The sequence below is a fragment of the Abramis brama genome (genome assembly GCF_963993115.1).
Source record: "Abramis brama genome assembly, chromosome: 25".
Taxonomy (NCBI): Eukaryota; Metazoa; Chordata; class Actinopteri; order Cypriniformes; family Leuciscidae; genus Abramis; species Abramis brama.
This window is the reverse complement of record NC_139987.1, coordinates 17,091,253-17,111,999: the sequence shown is the minus strand read 5'-3', so window position 1 is coordinate 17,111,999 and position 20,747 is coordinate 17,091,253. Positions and strand designations below refer to the sequence as shown.

Below are 20,747 nucleotides of genomic sequence, written 5' to 3'. Positions count from 1 at the left end.
GCAATTGGCCAAATCTATAAGCGACTTTAAAAAAAGAAGAGAAAAAAATCCCAAAGTCGCTCATAATAAGCGGATTTGGCAACTCTTCTGACAACCGCATTCTGCTGCTGTGTGAACATGGCCTATTATAATAGCCTTTCACCTGATTTGCAGATTTTGTCCTGTATATCTGTTTCTGAAGAATTTGATCCAAATGAAAGAATGGATTGAGCTGTCTGGGTGGTAAGGGCACAGTCTTGGCAAAAGTTTTGGGTCTAGATGAACACTGATCTACTAAGGCGGCAGAGATTAACAGGGCAGAAAGAGGTAACAAGTAGAACAATAGATAAACTGTACAGACACATCTGTTTTTGATCAATAGCTTGCTGTAGGATTAAAGCAAAAAGAAACCAGAGTACCGGGTCGGTTATAAGAACTATAGACACTCCGATCTGAAAGCAAAGTAGTTGGGAGAAAAGACTGCCAGAGCGGTAACCTAATCACTCCAAATCACAAGGTAATCCTACTTGCCCTCCACTCTTACAGCAGGGCATTATTCATATCGGCAGGCACTCAGACCTCAAACTCTCATAAGCAAATTAATCAGTGACACACATTCCTAATACTCTTGATTTAGAAAGCCAAAAAGCACACAGTTATTTCAAGAATTCTAATAGCCATATTAATGTCAAAGATATGCCCATTTTACTTCCAAAATACTCAGGTTCAGTTAAAAGTAGGGGGGGGGGCCGAAACACTAAAACTGCTTAAAAACTCACAGGTTAATCCATGGCATTTAAATACATGAGAGATCTGATGTTAAGGTCTAGATTTACATGCAGAATACACAGAACGAAAGAAGAAAAAAAAAAAAAACAGAGTGTTTCCGGATCTGACCAACATATTTGACATTGGAAATAACTCAAACCAAATGCGTTATTTGTTGGTGGGTCTGAGATTTTGGCAAGGGATTGCCGGCGTGGAAACCTTGAAATAAAATCCTGTTAAGCCTTCTGCCTCTCTCTCAGGAGTATAGTTAAAACCATGCTGTGCATGGACATGATTATGCACCGGCACAGGTCCTACGGCATGGCCCAGCCTTGACTTCCAGCAGGAAACAAGCTCAGGAGTTCAATTAGGGCAATTCTCAGTTTGGCCAGGAGATTAGCAAGCGATGTAATATAATCAAACTGAGAGTGATGAAATATGTAAAAAAAATAAAAAATAAAAATCAGCCATTTGAAAGATTACATCTGATTTTACAACATATTATAAGATTACAGACAAAACTTAGAATTAACAGATAAAGGAATTCAAAATATTTGAAATAAAATGGTTATGACAAAAGCGGATGGTGGGAGTCTCTGAGAACTAGAAGACCAGAGGATTCAGACGTAATCCTGTCTGCAAACAGCACTGCTGGGCTGCCCAGTCTACAGATCCGTTTGCTCTGTGGATGAGCAGGGGAAACACGAAGAGATAGTTCTTTCACACCGGGCTGAGCAGACACAATCAGACCCTTGTTCTGAGAGGAGGGAGAGGGCAGCTCTGTTTCGGCCTACAGACAGGGAATACATGAGCCCTCTTCAGTGATCAGAGTGGAGGATGCTCCAGATGAACACACAGAGTGAAACAACGTTCAAACTGAGTGCTTTTGGAGGAGAGAGAGAGGAAATGTACTAATCCCAGATAGCAGATCACAAGAGAAAAGGTATCTTGGCATTTCAGCTGCGGCTAATGGCTCCAGGGGTTTTAAGGCTTATTAACCTGGAAAAGGCTGACAAAGGAACAAGAATTCAGTCCTTAAAGATAGGCTAGATGTTCATTGCTTATAATGAATAGTTACAAAATATCTGAAAACATAAGAGCAACAGTGTCTTCGGATCGACAGTGTTAACTAACAATAAGAGGTCTATTCCGTGGCAGGAAAAATAATATACAAATTCACCTAACTGATGTTCACCTGACTTCTTTGGGGGTTTCTAAAGACGAGAAAGTTGTTGAACATATAAATGTAGCATATAACTTTGTATTTGAGTACAATGAATATCACAAAGCATTCACAACAATCTGGCCAGTTCTACCAGAAAGACGTGGGAGACAAAATAACAATCATGCATTTATTAACAGCTCAGCAAGCAAGTATTGTGATATTAAGTTCTTTGGCGTAGGCCCCGACCGTAGCTCACAATCCGAGGGTACGGAATCTGCATTTCCTGCCTGAAGACGAAGGCAGGGGTGCAGCGACCCCCTGGGAGGTATGGGAAGGGATCCAGGTGGTGGTGGGGAGGATGGAGGTGAATGTAGGCATCAGCATCTGCGAACTCAGACATGTGTAAATACCGATCTTTTATACTAGTATTAGAACACGATTGGATAGATGAGAAAGTAATAAGTGACGTAACAATTCAGTCTTCCCGGCAGAACTTACGGTAAAGCTTTCATATCATCAGACAAAATAATTTATTGTTTGTGGAAAAATGGGGGGAAAATCAAAACCACTGTGGTATGCGAAACGCATTGGTCGATGAAGACGGACAAGGACTTGGCTTGTCAGCACACTATTGAACGGCACATTGAAAAAATAAATCCGCTGTGAACTGACCAAACAAGCAATTGTTTTCGGGATAGATATATTTTGCACACTATTTTCTAACCACGCTTTCCTAATTAACAACAGAGTAGAATAAGAGTATGAATGTATTTGAATGCTTTGATGAAACTGTTGATCATTTAAAAAATCATGCATTTGTCTTGATACAAACTTAAATCACTTAAGCTATTGGCAAAAACTTGGTAATCCTATCCCAGGGGAGAAAAGAAAGAAAAATACATACATTCTTTGGAATTGTCTTCAATGGTCTCAGAGCTGCTACTCTTTTCTTGACTGCAAGTCATAGATTCAGTCTGACACAATAAAGTAATAAACCAGGCCTTGATTGATTTGTAGTTGCAATTACTGTGGCGTTGTCTTGTTAATAGCTTTATTTTCTTGCCTTTCCAACCATGTATACTGCCGCTCTCACAAGAAATGACCTTAAAAGGTTAAAGACTCAAGCCCCCAAGGGTGAATCATAGGTCCAAGGTTACATGGAAATGGGAGACTGATTGCTTCTCAACGACATCTCGAAATCTACTCCTGAAAACAATATTCTATGATGGATCTGCAGTCTATGAACCAAAGGACTAAAGAATGGCTGCAAATCATCGATAGGCTACAGGGGGTCAAAGCTACTTTGTGAAAAGCCTGAACTCTTAGAAAACGGCATTAAAAAGTGAAGACATTAATCATTAACTACCTTTGACTCAGTGGGAGAGTAGAGGACACTGACAGGAAATGGTAAACAGAAGCAGGATTCTTCTCCTTAGTCTTTATATCCTTGATAGTTAAAAAAAAAAAAAAAAAAAGCTATGTAAAAAGCAATTAAAACAACTAAAACTAAATAAATATTTTAAACAGACTGCACTACCAGCTAATGACATCAACTGTTAACTGCCACCACAATACTGCACCATAACAAACTTCATTAATGTTGCATAAATTTATTGCATTTTTTTTTATTATTCATTGCAATTTTATATAACTGGCCAATTATTCAAATCATTAAAACAATTATACAGTTAAATTAGTTTATATAATGCATGAAAAATCATATAAGAAAAAAAGTCTTGGGGCAAAAAGCTAAACAAAAAGAATACAGAAATGAAATACTTACCCACAAGTAATCCCCAAACTTTGAAAGGTGTACACTGCCATCTTGTGGACAGGTTGAAATGTTTTGACTTTGAATTGAGCAGAGATTCAGATAAAACACTGCTTCTTTTCAATGATTTTATTTATTTTAGTCAAATATATATGAATGCTTCCTTCATGAGGAGGGCTTCTGGGAGAAATGTTTACAGAAAAATCCATTCATCTAAAGAAAACTGCAAACAAATCAACATTTGTAACACGCATAATGATACAGGGTTATCCAAGTATCCAATGATACATTTTTAGTTTGTGCCGTGGGATGACATTTTGACAGTATAACACAACCATCATAATTTATTGTGATAAAACATGATTTTCTTAACCCCCCAATGCATCTCAGAGGATTTACATGATTTGAAGTCTTTAAAAGTTCCTGAAGACATTAGGAAATTTCCAGAAAGTCTGGTCTGAAAGCGTCCATCCAGACTTTTTGTCTTGTGATTCAGAGTTATGTAGGGTTTTTGCATAAAGGCACAAAGCAGTAAGGCCCCCCCAAGGGCATCCTATTCTCTTTTTTTTTTGGCAAGACATTGGTCCAAATTGGCAGTCCTCTTTTTCCATGCCACTTACGTAAAAGGAAAATAAAAAAGACAAAACATCAATAAAACCATTATGTGATTATACTTAAAGTGTACAGGTCTAATTCATAATTATGAAGTTATAAAATAAACATACTGAAACCTACAATCAGATGTGATCTACAGTTTAGAGAATACAGAGGGACATTCTGAAGTTTCAGCAGTGTATGACAACCTAATGGAGAGCTTGTTTGGGGGAAGTTAAGTCAAATCTACTACAGAGGGTACAGCTCAGATTTCATCTTTCCCTGTCTGAAGCTACTGTGCATGCTGGAGAAGGGCAGGACTGCCAGGAGCCTAAGGATGGTTGAAATGTTGGGAAATAACTGGATGTCAGAAACTTTGAGAGTTCCAAGAACAGTGTCGGGTAGGTGTTGATGAGTGGGAGTAGGATCTTGCCACCTGTCCCTCCACCTCTGCAGCTCATTGTGGAAGGAGTGTAGGTCAGGTAAGTCACCTTGAAACACCTTGACAAACTCAGTGTCCTTGCAGCATCCCTCCACGTTTGACATGACATAAGGCACAACCTGCAAGCAGTGAAGAGCAGACAGAACATCCTGGGAGATCCCTTCCACCTCAGCAATATAGTGCTCAATGGCCCCTTTACTGAGGTCCTCTCTGTAGTGCACATTTAAGGGTGGTTGTAGTGACGGTACCTGCAGCTTAGAAGCTAGTGCAACTGCCTCTTGAAACCAGGTTTGATGGTGCATGTCAATACTGTTCTTCATTTCATTGAGCGAGGGCAGGAGATCAGACAGGCGGTTTACAGCTTGATACACGTCATAGGAATTTCCCTGAAGACTCAGACTTAGGTTTTTGGTGAGGCTCAATATGTTTTTCATAATTACAACTGTCAATATGAAATCAAAGTTTTGGACAGCAGAAAGGAAGCTCTGGGCATGTGCTGTAGTTGCCTCATTATCTTGGTTTCCTTTCATCTCATTCAAGCAAAGGACGATGGCCTCTAGAATGTCTGTAGTAATTTCCAGAACCTCATGACTCAATGCCAATTGATTGCTGCTGATCTTGGCTTTCAGCTCACTGGCTTTCCTTTCGTCCTTCTGGAACAAATGTACAACAGCATCCTCTAGTCTTACCCGTCGTTGAACATCCTCAGAGAACCACATAAACAGCTGCTCTAAGCACTCAAAACTCTGAGTTATCCCTCTCAGGGAGGACAAACTGGCTAGCAAAGACTTCAGAGTTACAGGGTTCGGGAAACTGAAAGCATGAGGGAGTCTCTGGGAAAGCAAAGCTGAAGCCTGTGTCATCTGAGAGAGTGAGGCACCTGTTCTTGCCAAGGTTTGACTTCTACAGAGTGCCAAGTTCAAACCCCACTTCTCAGACAGGACAATGGTGAGAGTATCAACAAATGAAGCAATATTTGTGGAAAGGGGGATAAATGCTAATATATTTTCACTCTGAATGTCTTGTTTGTCAAGGTAGTGTATTCCTACAGGAATGTACAGTTGGCCATCAATTGCAAACTCTTCTTCAGTAAATATGGAAAAGAATTTTATGTTACATAGTTCTTTGAGCAATTCCTCTCGAGCATCAGCATTGTAGGGGGTAAAAACAATTTTTTCAGGTGCAGTGCTATCCAGGGTAATTACTTGGTCTGCACCATCATGAGCCTTTACTTCAGACTGGTCTGTGCCTTCTGATTCTGCTGCAATGGGATGATCAGTAATATCCTCAGGGGAAACAGGTGTGCAGCGGTCAGTAACACTCTGAGTTATTGCAGAGGGCTGATAAAGGCAAACGTGTACTGCCGCAGTTTCTTGGTCTGCCGCAGTTTCTTGGTCTGAGCCATCTGGAGCCGCTGAATTGAACTGATTTGTGCCACCTTCTGCAGCTACTTTAGGCTGGTCAGGGCAAAACTGATCAATTTCACTTTGATTCCCTGGTACTATCTGGTCAGTTCCAACTTGACTAAGTTCCACAGACTGATCTGGTACACTTTGATTCAATGCAGTTGCAAGAACAGTTCCACCTTGAGCTTCTGCTACAGACTGATTATTTCCACAGGGTACATCTGCCACAAGCTGATCAGTTCTACTTTGTTCCCCTGATGCTACCTGCCAAGTTCCAACATTATCTGCTAACCCAGACCCACTTTGATCTTCTACTATAGGCTGATGAGTTGCATCTTCCACAAATGCATCAGTTACAGTTTGATCTGCTGATGACCGTCCAGTTCTACTTTGATCTGCTGTTACAGATTGATCATTTCCAGACTCAACTACCATGAGCTGATCAGAGCCACATTGTTCCCCCAAAACTAGCTGACTAGTTCCAACTTCATTTGGTAATATAGACTGACCAGTTCCACCTTGATCAGCTATTACAGACTGATCCTTTCCAGAGTCAACTACCATGAACTGCATTGATCTACATTGATCCCCCAAAATTAACTGACTAGTTCCAACTTCATTTGGAAATACAGTTTCTGTCTGACCGGCTTCACTTTTACCATCAACAATAGACTGATCTGACTCAACTTGACCAACTGCTATGAACTGATCAGGTACACTTTGATCTTCTGTTACTGACTGACAGGTTACATCTTGATCTTCAGTTCCAGACTGATCATTTCCAGAGTCATCATCTACCATGAGCTGATCAGATCTACTTTGATCTCCTGATACTAACTGACTAGTTTCACCTTCACTTGGAAACCCGTTTTCTGTCTGAGCAATGTCATCTTGACCCTCTACTAAAGAATGATCATTTTCAACTTGACCGACTACCATGAACTGTTCAGTTACACTTGGATGTACTATTTCTGACTGACCAGTTACACTTTGATCTGCTGTTAAGGACTGATCATTTCCAGGTTCAAGTACCATGAGCTGATCGGATCCACTTTGATCTCCTGATACTAACTGACTAGTTTCACCTTCACTTGGAAAACCATTTTCTGTCTGAGCAGAGTCATCTTGATCCTCTACTACAGAATAATCGTTTTCATCTTGACCAACTACCATGAACTGTTGAGTTATACTCGGATCTACTATTTCTGACTGACCCGTTACACTTTGATCTGCTGTTAAGGACTGTTCATTTCCAGAGTCAACAACCATAAGCTGATTGGATCCACTTTGATCTCCTGATACTAACTGACTAGTTTCACCTTCACTTGGAAAGCCATTTTCTGTCTGAGCAGAGTCATCTTGACCCTCTACTACAGAATGATCGTTTTCAACATGACCAACTACCATGAACTGATGAGTTACACTTGGATCTACTATTTCTGACTGACCCGTTACACTTTGATCTGCAGTTAAGGACTGTTCATTTCCAGAGTCAACAACCATAAGCTGATCAGATCCACTTTGATCTCCTGATACTAACTGACTAGTTTCACCTTCACTTGGAAACCTGGTTTCTATCTGAGCAGCGTCATCTTGACCCTCTACCATGAACTGATGAGTTACACTTGGATCTACTATTTCTGACTGACCAGTTACACTTTGATCTGCTGTTAAGGGCTGTTCATTTCCAGATTCAACTACCATGAGCTGATTAGATTCACTTTGATCCCCTGGTATTAACTCACCTTCATTTGCTAACCCAGTTTCTTTCTGACCAGCCTCATCTTGACTTTCTACTACTGACAAATCCATTTCAAATTGACCATCTGACATGAACTGACAATTTACAGTCTGATCTTTGGTTACTGACTGATCAGTTTCACCCTGACCTGATGCTGCAGAATTTTCATCTTGAGAGCAATCAACAGCCTCAAATTCATGAGATTCAATTTGATCCCCTGGTACCAACTGACCAGCTTTACCCTCATCCTGACCTTTTACTATAGACTGACCAGTTTCAACAGGACTAACTGTCAACTGCTCAACTACATGTTGTTCCCCTGTTGCTTTTCGGTCATTTCCAACTTGATCTTCAAATGCACATGTATCATTTCCACTCTCATCAATTTCCATGACTTGATCAGTTTCACTTTGATCTACTGACACCAACTGATCATTTACACTGTAATCAACTGCAATGAGCTGAACAGATTCAGTCTGATCCTCTATTAACTGACCATCTGCTAACCCTGTTACTGTGTGACAACCTTCATCTTGAGCATTTATAGATGAATCACTTGGTTTCTCTGTTGCTGGCTTGTCTGCTTCAATTGGTTCTGTTGCTACAAACTGATCAACTTCCATGGGTTGCTCAGTTTCACTTTGGTCAACTGATACTAACTGAACAATGCTAACTGGCTGTTCTTCTTTAGACTGCTCAGTTACACCTTGATTAGTTACAATTTGATCTCCTGTTACTAGCAGACCAATTCCACCCTGATCAATTACGTCAGACCTATCATTTACATCTTGAACAAGTGCGATCAGTTGATCACTTTTATCATGTTCTACTGTTGTGGTTTGCATAGTGGCATCTTGGACAGATTCTGTTGGTTGGTCAGTTGTGCTGGTTGGCAGAGAGCTGCAAGCAGGGATGACTTGAGCTGCAGTTGTAGTTTTGTCTGAACTGATGAGCATTAAAGATGATGGCTGGTCAGGTGTACTTATGATGTGTATTTCTTCAGCCCTTTCTATTTCACTGGTTTCTACTGGAATTTCCTCAGGAACAACAGTTTTAACATCTAAACAAAATAGGAGACATGATTGTGTAAGAAAAAATAGAGATGATTTATATTCAAGTACCTAAGGTTATCACTAATACTTCTCATTTAGTATTACTGACCGATTCCAGCATCCTTTGCCTCTTGTGGATAACCAGAACCATTTGTATCCACAGCCATCTCCTGTGGAGCCATGGCAATCACCTCTGAGAAAGGACAGGAAAGAGTGTGTCAGAATAAAAAACACAACAGCTTATTACAATACTTTGAGGGCCCATTTCAGCTACTCAAAAAACAACTGTTAAACTACCATATCAATAATTCATTTTTCTACTTGCATATATATATATATTTTTTTTTTTTTTTTTTTGAGTAATTAGTTTTACTTACCACCTTCCATTCTCAGGTGATTAACTATTGCTTTTACCTACATGTTTAAATACAATCAGAAAATAAAACAGAACAGGGTTTTCAGGAACATTATTTATTTATCAGTTATCTAATAAGAAGGTACAGCAAAATACACTGAATACAATGAATTATAATAGTATAAAGACATTTTACAAGAAATTGACCATACCTGAGCAAGAAACTGATGACTTTCCGGATCACCATCCACGCATTTCTCAATCACCTCCTCCAGGCTCTGTAGTGTCTGGCGATGCATAAGAAGCATGACTGCATCAGTCTTGCTGCCTCTGCTGAAGATACCATCTCTAAGTAAGGTCCTCAAGGCATTTAGGGTTGTCTTCATTAGATCGCACTCCATGCTAATGCTAGGCAACACAGCCACAAGCTTAAGAAGGGTAGCAATGTTTGGAAGGTTTTTGGCTTCATTATGGAGCAGAGTCTCAGAGATGGAGGTGGGAGGACAAACATCTTGATATTTCTCCCTCCATACTGTGGCCCAGGTGTTGATGTCTTCTTCAACTGTTTCTGGCTCAGGGAGATCACTCAGGTATATTGTGTGCAGTTTATCTTTGGATTCTGGGAGAATGGGAAGAGGGTTGCACGTTGGCAGAAGGGACAACACTTTCAGGGCTTTTAGGTGATTCTCTGAGAAGTTAAACTTCATTTCTTCAATCAAACCATTAAGAACTGGTAAGCTAACTGCTTCCATGTAGAACGCTTCGGGTGAATCATAGCTACTAACAGATTCCGCATATGACAGCAATCCTGTAACCTTAGTTGAAAGCTCCACAGCCTCCTCAAACCAGGTAGAATGCACTGCACTCACATTGTCCAACATTTTGCTAAGAGAATCTATTATTGGCATAATCTTCTCAAGCTCACAAATAATGTCAGCAGGGTTTCCGCAGCGAAACACAGTGCTGCAGTTCCTCAAGGGAGCGCAGGCGTTCTTCAAGATCACTAAGGGAATGACAAAATCGACCCGTCTAATAGCTGTGCACAGGGTCTGAGAATGCAGTGACATGCTACTACTCCATGACCCACTGGAGTTGGTGCTCACAGAATCTAAGCAGTTCAAAGCTCCCTCTAGCATGTCCACCAGAATGTCGAAAAAGTCTTCTCTCTTTTTCCATCTAGACAAGCAGGTCTCTGGGATCTCTGCAAGTGCTTCCCGTGGGGTATTCAGAAGCCCATCCATGGTTTTGACAAGCTCACTCTCTAATTTGGGTGACTGGTCAAAAAACTGTAGCAGATCCTCAGCTGTCTCTAAAACCTTTGTAATGTAGGCATTCTGTAGGCTTAAAGCCAGCCAGTAGGCAAGTCCACAAGACTCACTGGGAGTGTTAACAGCTAACGGATAGGTCTCTAAAAAGCCCAAAGCCATCTTCCTGAGACTTTGGCTCCCCGTACCAATGCACATGATGGACTGGCCACGACAGCAGCCCATCTGAAGTCCCCACTCATCCTCAAGTGTGGTTGAAAGAGCTTTAGCTTGCAAATCCAGATCAGAGCTTTCATCAAAGGGCAGAAAACCTATGAGCTCCACTTTAGGAATGCAGTCATTTACATATCTAACAAACAGTGGTAGGAACTTTGCCACACCCACTGAGATTGCTCTATCAGTGATGATGGAAAAGAAAGGAGAGTCCTGAACTTCAGTGAGGATTGTTTCTCGTATGGCCTTCACAATACTTTGTAGCATTTCCCCTTCTGAAAATGATGCCCCTTCCTTCTGTACCCAATGACATGAGGCAAGTTTCTGTACAACAGCATCTTGCTCTGGTTTGTTAAGGTCGATCCACGAGCAGTTTCTCCTTGCAAGTATGGCTGCCTGTTTGAAGACTTCTTCACAGTTCCTTATGTTATCTGTTGGTTCATCAGAACGTCCATTCTCATCCACAACCTGCTCCACATCTTTAACCTTTACATGCCGGTCCTCAGCAACTACTTCTATGTTTTCAGACTGCTGCGGAGTCTCTATGCTCTCTGCTCCCTCTTTGTGGATATCTGCTTCTAGAAGGCAGGGTAAACATTATTTTAGATAATGTACAAGTTTAAATGAAACAAATATTACATTAATGACTCAAACACATCAAGGATTCAAATGAAAAGCCAGTCCCAAAAATTACAAACCACTACCTGTTATCTCAGAATTCACCACTAGTATTCTGGAGTCTTTGTCCTGTGAAAAGAAGTACTTGTGAATAAAGCTGAAAAAAGCAATAAACTAATACCTAGAGATCGACCGATATATCAGTTTCCCGATATTTAAGCATTTTCCCATAATTGGGTATCGGTTTTGTAATATCAGAATCACCGATAAATTCACTGCCATCTTATGGCCGTTTTGAGAATGCCGCGCAAGACCGCCATTACAGCACAGCGTCTGAGGGGAGCCAAGCCAACAACGGTGTTCAAAGGTAAAATAACTTGCATCCCTTAATTAATAAACTTTATTTAACATAACAGCCATTAATGAAGTTACATAAATATTTGTCATGTAGTTTAAACTTGACTCACGTAATCCATCAAGTAATGTCCCAATAAAGACGAAACTTTACATGAATTAAAACAGCCATGAATGAGTGCATGTTGGAAATAAAAGCGCTGAATTTTATTCTCTCTTCATTAGTCTCGTGAAGTCACGTTCATAGTGTCATTCACTCACTGGGTCCATTCATTTAAAACGCCTTGAATTATATTAACGTCTACAATATAACATTTATTTAGCTAATAAACCTCTAAATAATTGCAGCTCTGTGGAAATAAAATATCTCCACGAGAGACGTTCTGTGTAAAAGCACAGATAAAAACAATGCTCTGTCAGCAGGTAGACTATTTCATAATCTAGACCGACAAAAACATTATTAATAATTCTGATAACATGCCAGATGAGATGTACTCAGTAATTGCGATAATGTATTAGCTGTTTTGTTTATTTTTCTGACTGTTTGCGTATTCCATACTCTTCACTCTTTAGCCTATCAAACAACAGATAAACCTTTTAAAACTGTAGTTTAAAACGAATGCTTATATTTATGGTGAGTTGATAGACTCCCTTGTCACTTATTTATGTTCTCCATTTGAAAACATTAGACTTAGTAAATTTATTTTTCCTGTTGTTAATATGCTGTTGTTATAAATAAAAAATATTCAGAATTATTTTTACATGCTATATTCATTACCCATTTGTTTACCTTATCAAATATTTTAGTTAAAAAAAACAGAAATAAACAATAAATAAATATCAGTTCTATATATCTGTTATCAGGCACAAAAACATGCAAATAACTGGTATTGATTATAAATAAAAATCAATATCGGTCGATCTCAACAAATAACATATGTGGCAACGTTTTACTCAAAATAGTTCAAAACGTTTTTATCTAGATCACCAAACTACACTCTTCCCTAAACCCACTTAAAATATGAGGTGATATACTACATAATCATTAATGCAACTTTACAAACCTGCAGAGTGTCCCTGTTCTCTACTTCATCCATGTGGATGTCATCTGCAATGATGGCAAAGTGGGAATTAAAGTTGGCATGAACTGAAAATTCACCCTATTTTCTTAATGCATGTTACTGATCTTTATGTGGACAACTTATCTACCAGTAAAACAAGTATACATCATAAACATGCACACATGTATGCATATACATACACCCACACACAAATACTTTTCCCTTACCCAAAAGAGAGGGAAAAACATTTAGATCATTATCATTAAGAATAATCATAGATTACGTACCTTCTGTTTTTATTTCAGCAGTCCTTCCTAGGGTTTTGGATTCTTTGTCCTGTGGAGCACAATGGACATTAGACATCTGGAAAGCAAATAAAACATTTTACAGAACTAATTTTTACAAAACTGATCCTTACCAGGCAAATGCCCTCCAGCGTCTTAGGAGTAAGCTTTAAGCACTGAGCAACCATTCTGTCTAGGTCTCTGTTAAAGTCAGTGCCGATCTGAAGCATGGCTAAACAGGGCAATCTATCCATGGGTGAGGTGTTGTTCAAGTAGTTTTGATACATTTTATGCCGCTTCACCTCACCACAATATTCCAAAGCTGTGCTTGGCAACACACACATAATCTTCAGCAACGTATTGATGTTTGCAAAGTACTGCATAAGGGGTAGACGCAGAGTCTGAAAAATGGTCTCTGGTATGGTTACACTAACCACTTTTGTTTTCCACTTCACTTTCCAGCAGCTCAGCTCCGTGAAGAAATTGTCAGGATCTGGAAGGTCACCAATGTACAATGGAGGTTTTGACTTAAGAGTCTCAAAAACATAGCTCATTGTCACAGAGGATGGGACCAAGGACAATAAGTTGAGAGCCTCCTTGTGGTCATCAGAGAAATAATCTTTCACCATGTTTATCAGGTGGTCAACTAAAGGGACACTCATTGCATCTTTGTAGTATGAACCTGGTTTCAAGAGGCTGTCCCTTGGAACAATCACACTATCAGGCACTTTAACCTGCACACCAAGACTCTGAGCAAAACAACAAGCTTCATCAAACCAGTTCTGATGGAAAACCTTGATGTTGGTCTTCACTCGGTTAAGTGTGGCCACAATACCACTGATCTGGCTGAGCTGCGAGGCAGCACTAAAATGGTCTTTCTGTAGTGCTGCACTCAGTTCTCTGGTGAAGGATGAGGCATTCTTTAATGCAACAATTGCCACAATGAAGTCAAAGTCCCGAATTAACTGAAGTAGTCTTTTGGCTCTGTTGGATACTGCCAAACTCCATCTTTGTGGTTGACAGTTGTCAATGTTTTCTAGCCAATCTGCCAGAGGCTCCAGAATTTGAGCAAAGACTTCATAAGAGTCATGCTTTTCAAGCCAAGAAGAGCAGAATTTTCCTTGAAGCTCATGGATTTTCTCATAGCTTTCTCTTAGGCCTATGGCTAAGACTTGATCTAACTGTTTCTCAAGGGCAGGCATGCTGTGGAAAAAAGACACTATCTCCTCTAATGTGTCTATGGCTCTGATGACTGCAGCTACTGGAACTGACCTTGACCACCAGGTATTGAAAGAGTAACATGAGCAGTGTGTGCATATAGCAAGAGGATACTTCTCCTGTATTTTACATGCAAAAGCCTTGAGCTTGTAGGACACTTCACCAGAGCCAAGGTAAGCTTGACCTCTGCAGTAGCTTAAATCCAGACTCCACTCATTGGTGACAACATCATAAAGTCGTTCGCAAATGGCCTCGGTGTCAAGAGTAACCTCGACAAATCCCATAAGCTCAAGGCGCATGACATCGAAACTGTCAACAAATCTGAGGAAGATGGGTAAGTAGTCAGTCTCTCCAAATCTGACAACTCTGTCAATAAACAGGGAGAAGAACGAATTTCTGACCTCTGAAAGAATCCTATCCCTAACAACATCCTCACACACTTTAAGGACTTCATTCATCTCAGATTTGGTCACATATTCTACTTCTTGATCTTGATCACCCTGAGTGTGTCTGCTTTGCCTGCTATATGCTGCAGTGACAGCAGTCTGTAATGCAGATTTTAATGCCTCTTTATCAGTTTCTGAACACTCGGGTGGTTTCGGTCTCTCAACGTCCATATTTAAAGTCATCTCTCTTTGTTCTTCCGTATCTTCTTTAGAAGCGTCATTTGTACTGGTTTCTGGAACTGTATAGGGGTTAAAAAAAAAAAAAAAATAAATAAAAAAAAAAAATCAACACCTGCATCTAATATAAAATTCAGTAAAATTCATTTTAATCTTGTTTGAGCTATGAAAACAAGACAACGTTAACATTTAAAAAAAATAAGTCAGAAGTAAAAAGTTTTACCTGATGGTTGCACTTCCATTACATCATCCTAAAAACACACACAAAAAAAATTGTGAACAGCAGGTTAAAAATATATTTGAGTTTGTTTTTGCCATTATCTCCTGTAATGTAATATAACACAAGTAAAAAAAAAGAAGATATTTTTAAATTAGTCAATAAAAATATCTTTACCTCCTGTAATAGCTGCAGGATTTCTGGATATTTCTTTACATACGCCTCCACCATTTCCTCAATGCTAAAATGGACATCTTGATTGACATAAACAAAGGCCATATTGCTCAGTCTTTTTTCCAATGGTACTTCTTTCATGTAGGTGTGATACCGGTCCAGCACCATGTCGTACTGCCCATACACATCTGAATCTGCGTGGACACAAGGGATGGTGCCCAGCACTCTCAACAGGCTCTGTACATTTGGGTAAAAGCCTATATCTGGGATCTTGAGGGTCGCAAACACGCTAGTGGGAAGAATCCTTCGCTTGCTAGCATGCCTCCATTTCACTTCCCAACAGCCCAGCTCATCATAAAAGGAGTCAGGACGAGCCAAGTTATTCAGGTTAGCATCAGCAACTTTGTCTTTGCGAATGCTAAAATTGTGGTCAGCCATATATGAGGGCACCAATGACAACCATCTGAGGATTCTTGCCATTTCAGTGCCAAGAACTCTTTTGACTTCATCAACAAGGTATTGCAAAACCTTCTTGCTCAGTGCTTCCCTGTAGTAATCCTCCAATGATGCTTGAGGTTTCTCCGTGCCATCACCGTTTGTCACCATCTCGACTGGCAAATTGACAGACACCCCCAACTTCTTGGCTCTGCCCAATGCATCGGAGAACCACTTCCGGTGAAAAATGTCAATCTCCTGCATGTGTTTGGTGAGAAGCTTTAAGGCGTTTGAGATGGTGTACTGTAAAGTGCTGCTGATGCTGATTATTCCCCTGAGGCTGGGGTTCAGGATGCTTACACAACACAGAGTGTTCTTTAAGACCACAAGAGTAATGATGAAATTAAAGTTCTTCAATTTCTCTTTCAGCTTTAGAAGCACTTCGACAGTATCTGCATCCACATCTGAAAGGGCACTGGTGCACATCTCTCCAATGCTGCTCAAAAGCGGCTCCAAGATATCAAGCATTGTCTGGAAAGCATCTGTGCCATATTCCCAATGGTTCTGGCAAGAATCCTTGACTCGGTCCACCTCACCTTTGATGTGGCTGTATGAAGCGGTGATCTTGGAATCAAGTTTCTTCGCCAGAGTTTCTGATTGCCTAATAACGGCAGCGACCTGCTCTACAGTATCAACAACGTCTTGAATTGGAAGGATAGGCATGGAGCGAATCAACCACATGTTGAAGGCGTAGGGCTCACTGGGGGACAAAACTACCTGTGGAAAATCCCGCAGCATCCTGCAGGCGAGATCCTTCAGCTTCTGACACATGCTACCTGATGACAGGTAGGTGAAGCCACGGCAGTGCTCCATTCGAAGGCCCCACTTGTTGCGGATCTCGGATATAAGCATTAGGAATAGACTGTCAGAGTCGACATCACAGGGAAGGAATCCCATGAGGTGTTTCTGTGGGAAACCTTCACCTGTGACAGAGCGGATAAACAAAGGAATCTGGTCCTTGCCCTCAATGTTTATTTTGTCTTGGAGAAGTATGGAAAAGAAGCGTGCAAGGCGCAGGCTATTGCGGATCTCCTCACGCATCACATCTTCACCCAAGTTAAGCACTTCTTTTTGGTCGATCTTCTCTGTACATGTGGTATTGACTGAAAGCGGCCCAGCTGGGTCATTCCCCAAAGGCTTAACAGAGTTAAGAGATGTATTGTTGGCGATGCTGAATCCAGTGAAGGCTAACGTCTCTTTGAAATAGTCTTTCAAAGTTTCCTTCGCTTTGGAAATAGCAGGATCCTCCTCTGATTCATCATGTGCAGGAGGATTTTGAGCTTCAGTGTTCTCTGCTGAGTCACTCTCAACTTTAACTTCCACCTCTGTCGCAGAGGGGTTTGAGTTATCAGTGGCACCTTCAAAACAAAAAAAGGAGAGAGAGAGAAAAACAAAAGAGCAGAGAATCCCCGGTAATTAGTTTGTGTAATTACAAAAAGAAGAGAGAATTAAAAGATGCTGACATGGAAATGCATTATCTACCTTTAGTTTTCTTTGTGACAATCGGCCCATCTCCTGCCTGAAAAAAAAAAAAAAAATGTATCATCATGTGCTAAATGTTTGAAGTCAACACTACAATGTGTAGATAACACATTGTAGACATGACAAATAAAAACAATTAATAGTAACAATAAAAAGCTAATACATTTCTTTACTGATAGCTACAAATGATAAAATGCTTGTTGGCTAAGGGACCATTGAGAACTATTACAAGCATGACATTTAATTTACATGAAATGGTGGAATCACATTTACATTCAAATGGTAATTAATCTTCACAGAATTCAATCCCAAAGTGTTTGTGTACCTTGTCATTGCATATTTAACTTTATGAGCATCAACAAAAAAGGGTGAGTAGTTTGCTCCATTATTTTATGTTGCTTCATAAAAGCCTGTATTGTGTAAGATTATGCTGAAAATTAGTCTTATGCAGAGTTCAGTACGCAATGCATGCAAAAACATTTAGCTCAGAAACTCCACTTGATGCTACTATGTGCTAGGTTCACTGTACCACTCTTTACAAAGTAACTCTTTAAAACCTGTCCGATGCAGAACAGTTCACATCATCTTTAGGCTTACCAGATTTTGGTAGATCCTTCTTTTCAGGAGTTGCTAGAGACCAAGCATTACTGATTTACTAATAACTAATAAGATTCTGTTAAAAAAATAAAAAATGTAAATCTGAAGTGTAAATCAGAGACTCACTTTCTCCCTTGTCCTTTTTCTGTTGCTAGTTTGTGCATTGTCCTGGATAGATGCAAAATCAAATATAGTAGGAATGGCATCATCCTTCAAAACAGACTTAAGATCGCCCTGAAAAAAAAGAAAGGAGTTTTATACATTTCACCACACAGGGGTATACTCTGACACGGGGTTGGGGCAGGGGCAGGGGCAGGGACAGGGATTATTATTTGGGAATGATTTATATTTCAAATAAAATGTTAATAAAAATCTGCAATTTATACAATAAAAAAAAGACATCCCAATTATCAGTTTAATAACATCCCATTCTCAAGAGTCTTATTTTGCAAGCACCAATAAACTAATTTAATATTGTGAATGAATTGAACCTTTTATCCTTTTTAAGAAACAATCAAATTCTTAGAAGAGCAAACTGAATTTTTTTTTTTTTTTTTTTTTAATAAGACCAATCTTAATGTATTTCATTTAAATACAATGTTTACTGAAATCTAGTTTAGCCACTAAAACTTACACTAAAGCATGTAGCACAGTTACTATCATGTTGGGTGATAATACTTTAATAACTCTTTAGCAAAATAAATGTGGTATCAAACATGGGCAATTCACCAACATTCATGCTATATTTACACCTGATTAAATATGCTTTCACACAAAACTCACTTTAATAACCATATATGAAATTTAATTTTACATTTACAAACATATGACAGCATGTCAAAAATTGTTTGGGGGGGGGGGGGGGGGGGAGGGGGGGGGAGACACAGACACATGTCAGCCCACTGGTGAACACTACACTTGTCAATACTAGGAAACAAATTAATTTTACTGGTTTTGTTCACTTACATTAAGCAGATAATGCCAGATACGAAGAAACAGAAAATGCTCACTTACTTGCTGACATATCATTGATGTCTCAAAATGTTTTGAACACAATTTGAAGTTCCTGTGTAAATCTTCAGCTGTCTTGGTCTCCAGATCTGGTCTGTGGCAGTTACCCACCCATTGTTTACATCTAGAGATATGAGGTAAGGTTACTGCAGTAGTGTAAAAAATTATGTTTTAACATTAAAAACCTCAAATAAAACAAAGCATTTTTGTTTAATGGATGTCACAAAATACCAAATACCACAAAAAGAAACCAGCAAAGCACAAATAGAGCCATAAACAGAATAACGTATTCTGAGGGAATTAAATTCCTGCCATTTTGGGAAGGGCCTGATGATGGCGAACGTGCACAGGACTCGTTTGCTTACAGTAACCCCATAAAAGTTGAAGCAATCACTTTGAAGAAACACGAAATGTGATTTATTAACTGCCAGCTACAAAATAAACCTTCGCAAAAAAAAAAAATCACTGCATAAAGATTAATAATAGCAACATGATAGCTAAGCCTAAACTGAAAATACGGGTTTAATGCATTCAATGAATCATTGCAAAGGGGGACAGAAGCTAACCAGCTAACAAATAAAGCTAATTTGCTCAATCTGTACTTATATAAAAATATAAATAGGAAAAAAAATAACATTGATTAAATTGCGACTACATTTACGCACAAAAGGCTGCACTCACCGATCAGGATCCAGCGGGAAACTAAAGAAGAAAACGTTGGACTGGTCCGCACTCTGCTTGCAGTTTGCTGCGGCACAGCATTCGGGCATTTTGGACTTAATCATAATGAATATTGCATTGCATGGATCCTCCAGCGCAAAATGAGATGCTTTGACAGCAAAAAGAGCGCGCTCGCGTCTACATAGATTTAACGCTATCGAGCGATTTTTCCAATCGTCGCGTGCATTCTACTGGAACTTGCTCATGGCCGAAATGTTGCTACTTTCACATAGGAATCAACAACCAGGAAGAACACCTATGTAGAGCGGAAATGGACTAAACTGAGGACGGATCCCCCCAAAATAAATCTATCGTCGTCATTCGTTCCCCTTCTCGCGTGCATTTACAGAATATGTCACAAAAAAATGCACAAACGATTTAAAAAAAAAAATGTAATTATAAGTGATAACTCAAATACAAATTGTTTCCAGTCTCCACGAGGCGCCAAAGCGGGTTTTTTTTTTTTTTTTTAACCCACGTGAACATTCGAGGTCACACCCATTTAATAACACTACTATTGTATATGTGTAAGTATGCATGCAACAATTAGTTTAACCAATTTAATCCCACCGGTAACATTTGACTTTGAAGGATATAATAAAAGTTGATGTACTCTACACAGAGTTGTCAACAATAAATTACAGGTTCAGACTGTCTCGATTTCATGTTAACATTTCATATTATGACTACGGATTTTTAATTTCAGTTTACCCCTCTAAAAGATGTCATAAAACACAACCACCATTTGGTACATGTATTAACATTTATTCTAATTTTAAATTATATTAATATTTAAATAGATTTATAATAAATTCCGCTTGGCAGTTATTGTTTCCCACTTTGGAGTGTTTTTATTAAATGATGTAATGTTTTTGAAACCTTTTTAGAAAAGGCATGTGGTTTGTTCATTAAAAGGATTTGAACTAGTTTTTCTAGTATTTACTTAGCTGAACTTAAATGTGTAAATAAATAAATGATTTAATATGGCATCTTGAAGCTGTAATCAAAGGCCTCAGGATTAATAAATAATGTACCAGTAAAATAACCAAGCTTTGTGATATGGCAATATAAATCTTTAGTAAATGCAATATGCATACAAAATAAATCTTTATGTGCATGACATAATAATTGAAAATTCAATG

General features: G+C 39.3%; 1 protein-coding gene across 2 annotated transcripts; it reads right to left on the bottom strand.

Moving 5' to 3' along the window:
* Window positions 1-3,797: 3,797 nt before the first annotated feature.
* On the bottom strand, window positions 3,798-20,085 carry LOC311076232 (uncharacterized protein). Of its 2 annotated transcripts, none has more exons than XM_084104261.1 (14): window positions 19,567-20,085; window positions 18,889-19,009; window positions 18,001-18,108; window positions 17,278-17,314; window positions 15,304-17,153; window positions 15,133-15,160; window positions 13,203-14,971; window positions 13,072-13,120; window positions 12,788-12,831; window positions 11,456-11,498; window positions 9,486-11,329; window positions 9,296-9,332; window positions 9,028-9,111; window positions 3,798-8,926 (listed from the first exon to the last, which is right to left on the bottom strand). In XM_084104261.1, exons 1-14 carry the CDS (start codon window positions 19,668-19,670, stop codon window positions 4,527-4,529), a joined length of 10,518 nt encoding a protein of 3,505 aa, XP_083960387.1. In that variant the 5' UTR covers window positions 19,671-20,085; the 3' UTR covers window positions 3,798-4,526. The 2 variants fall into 2 exon arrangements, with proteins under 2 accessions (XP_083960387.1, XP_083960388.1); XM_084104262.1 differs by having other exon boundaries at window positions 9,486-11,326.
* Window positions 20,086-20,747: the final 662 nt, after the last annotated feature.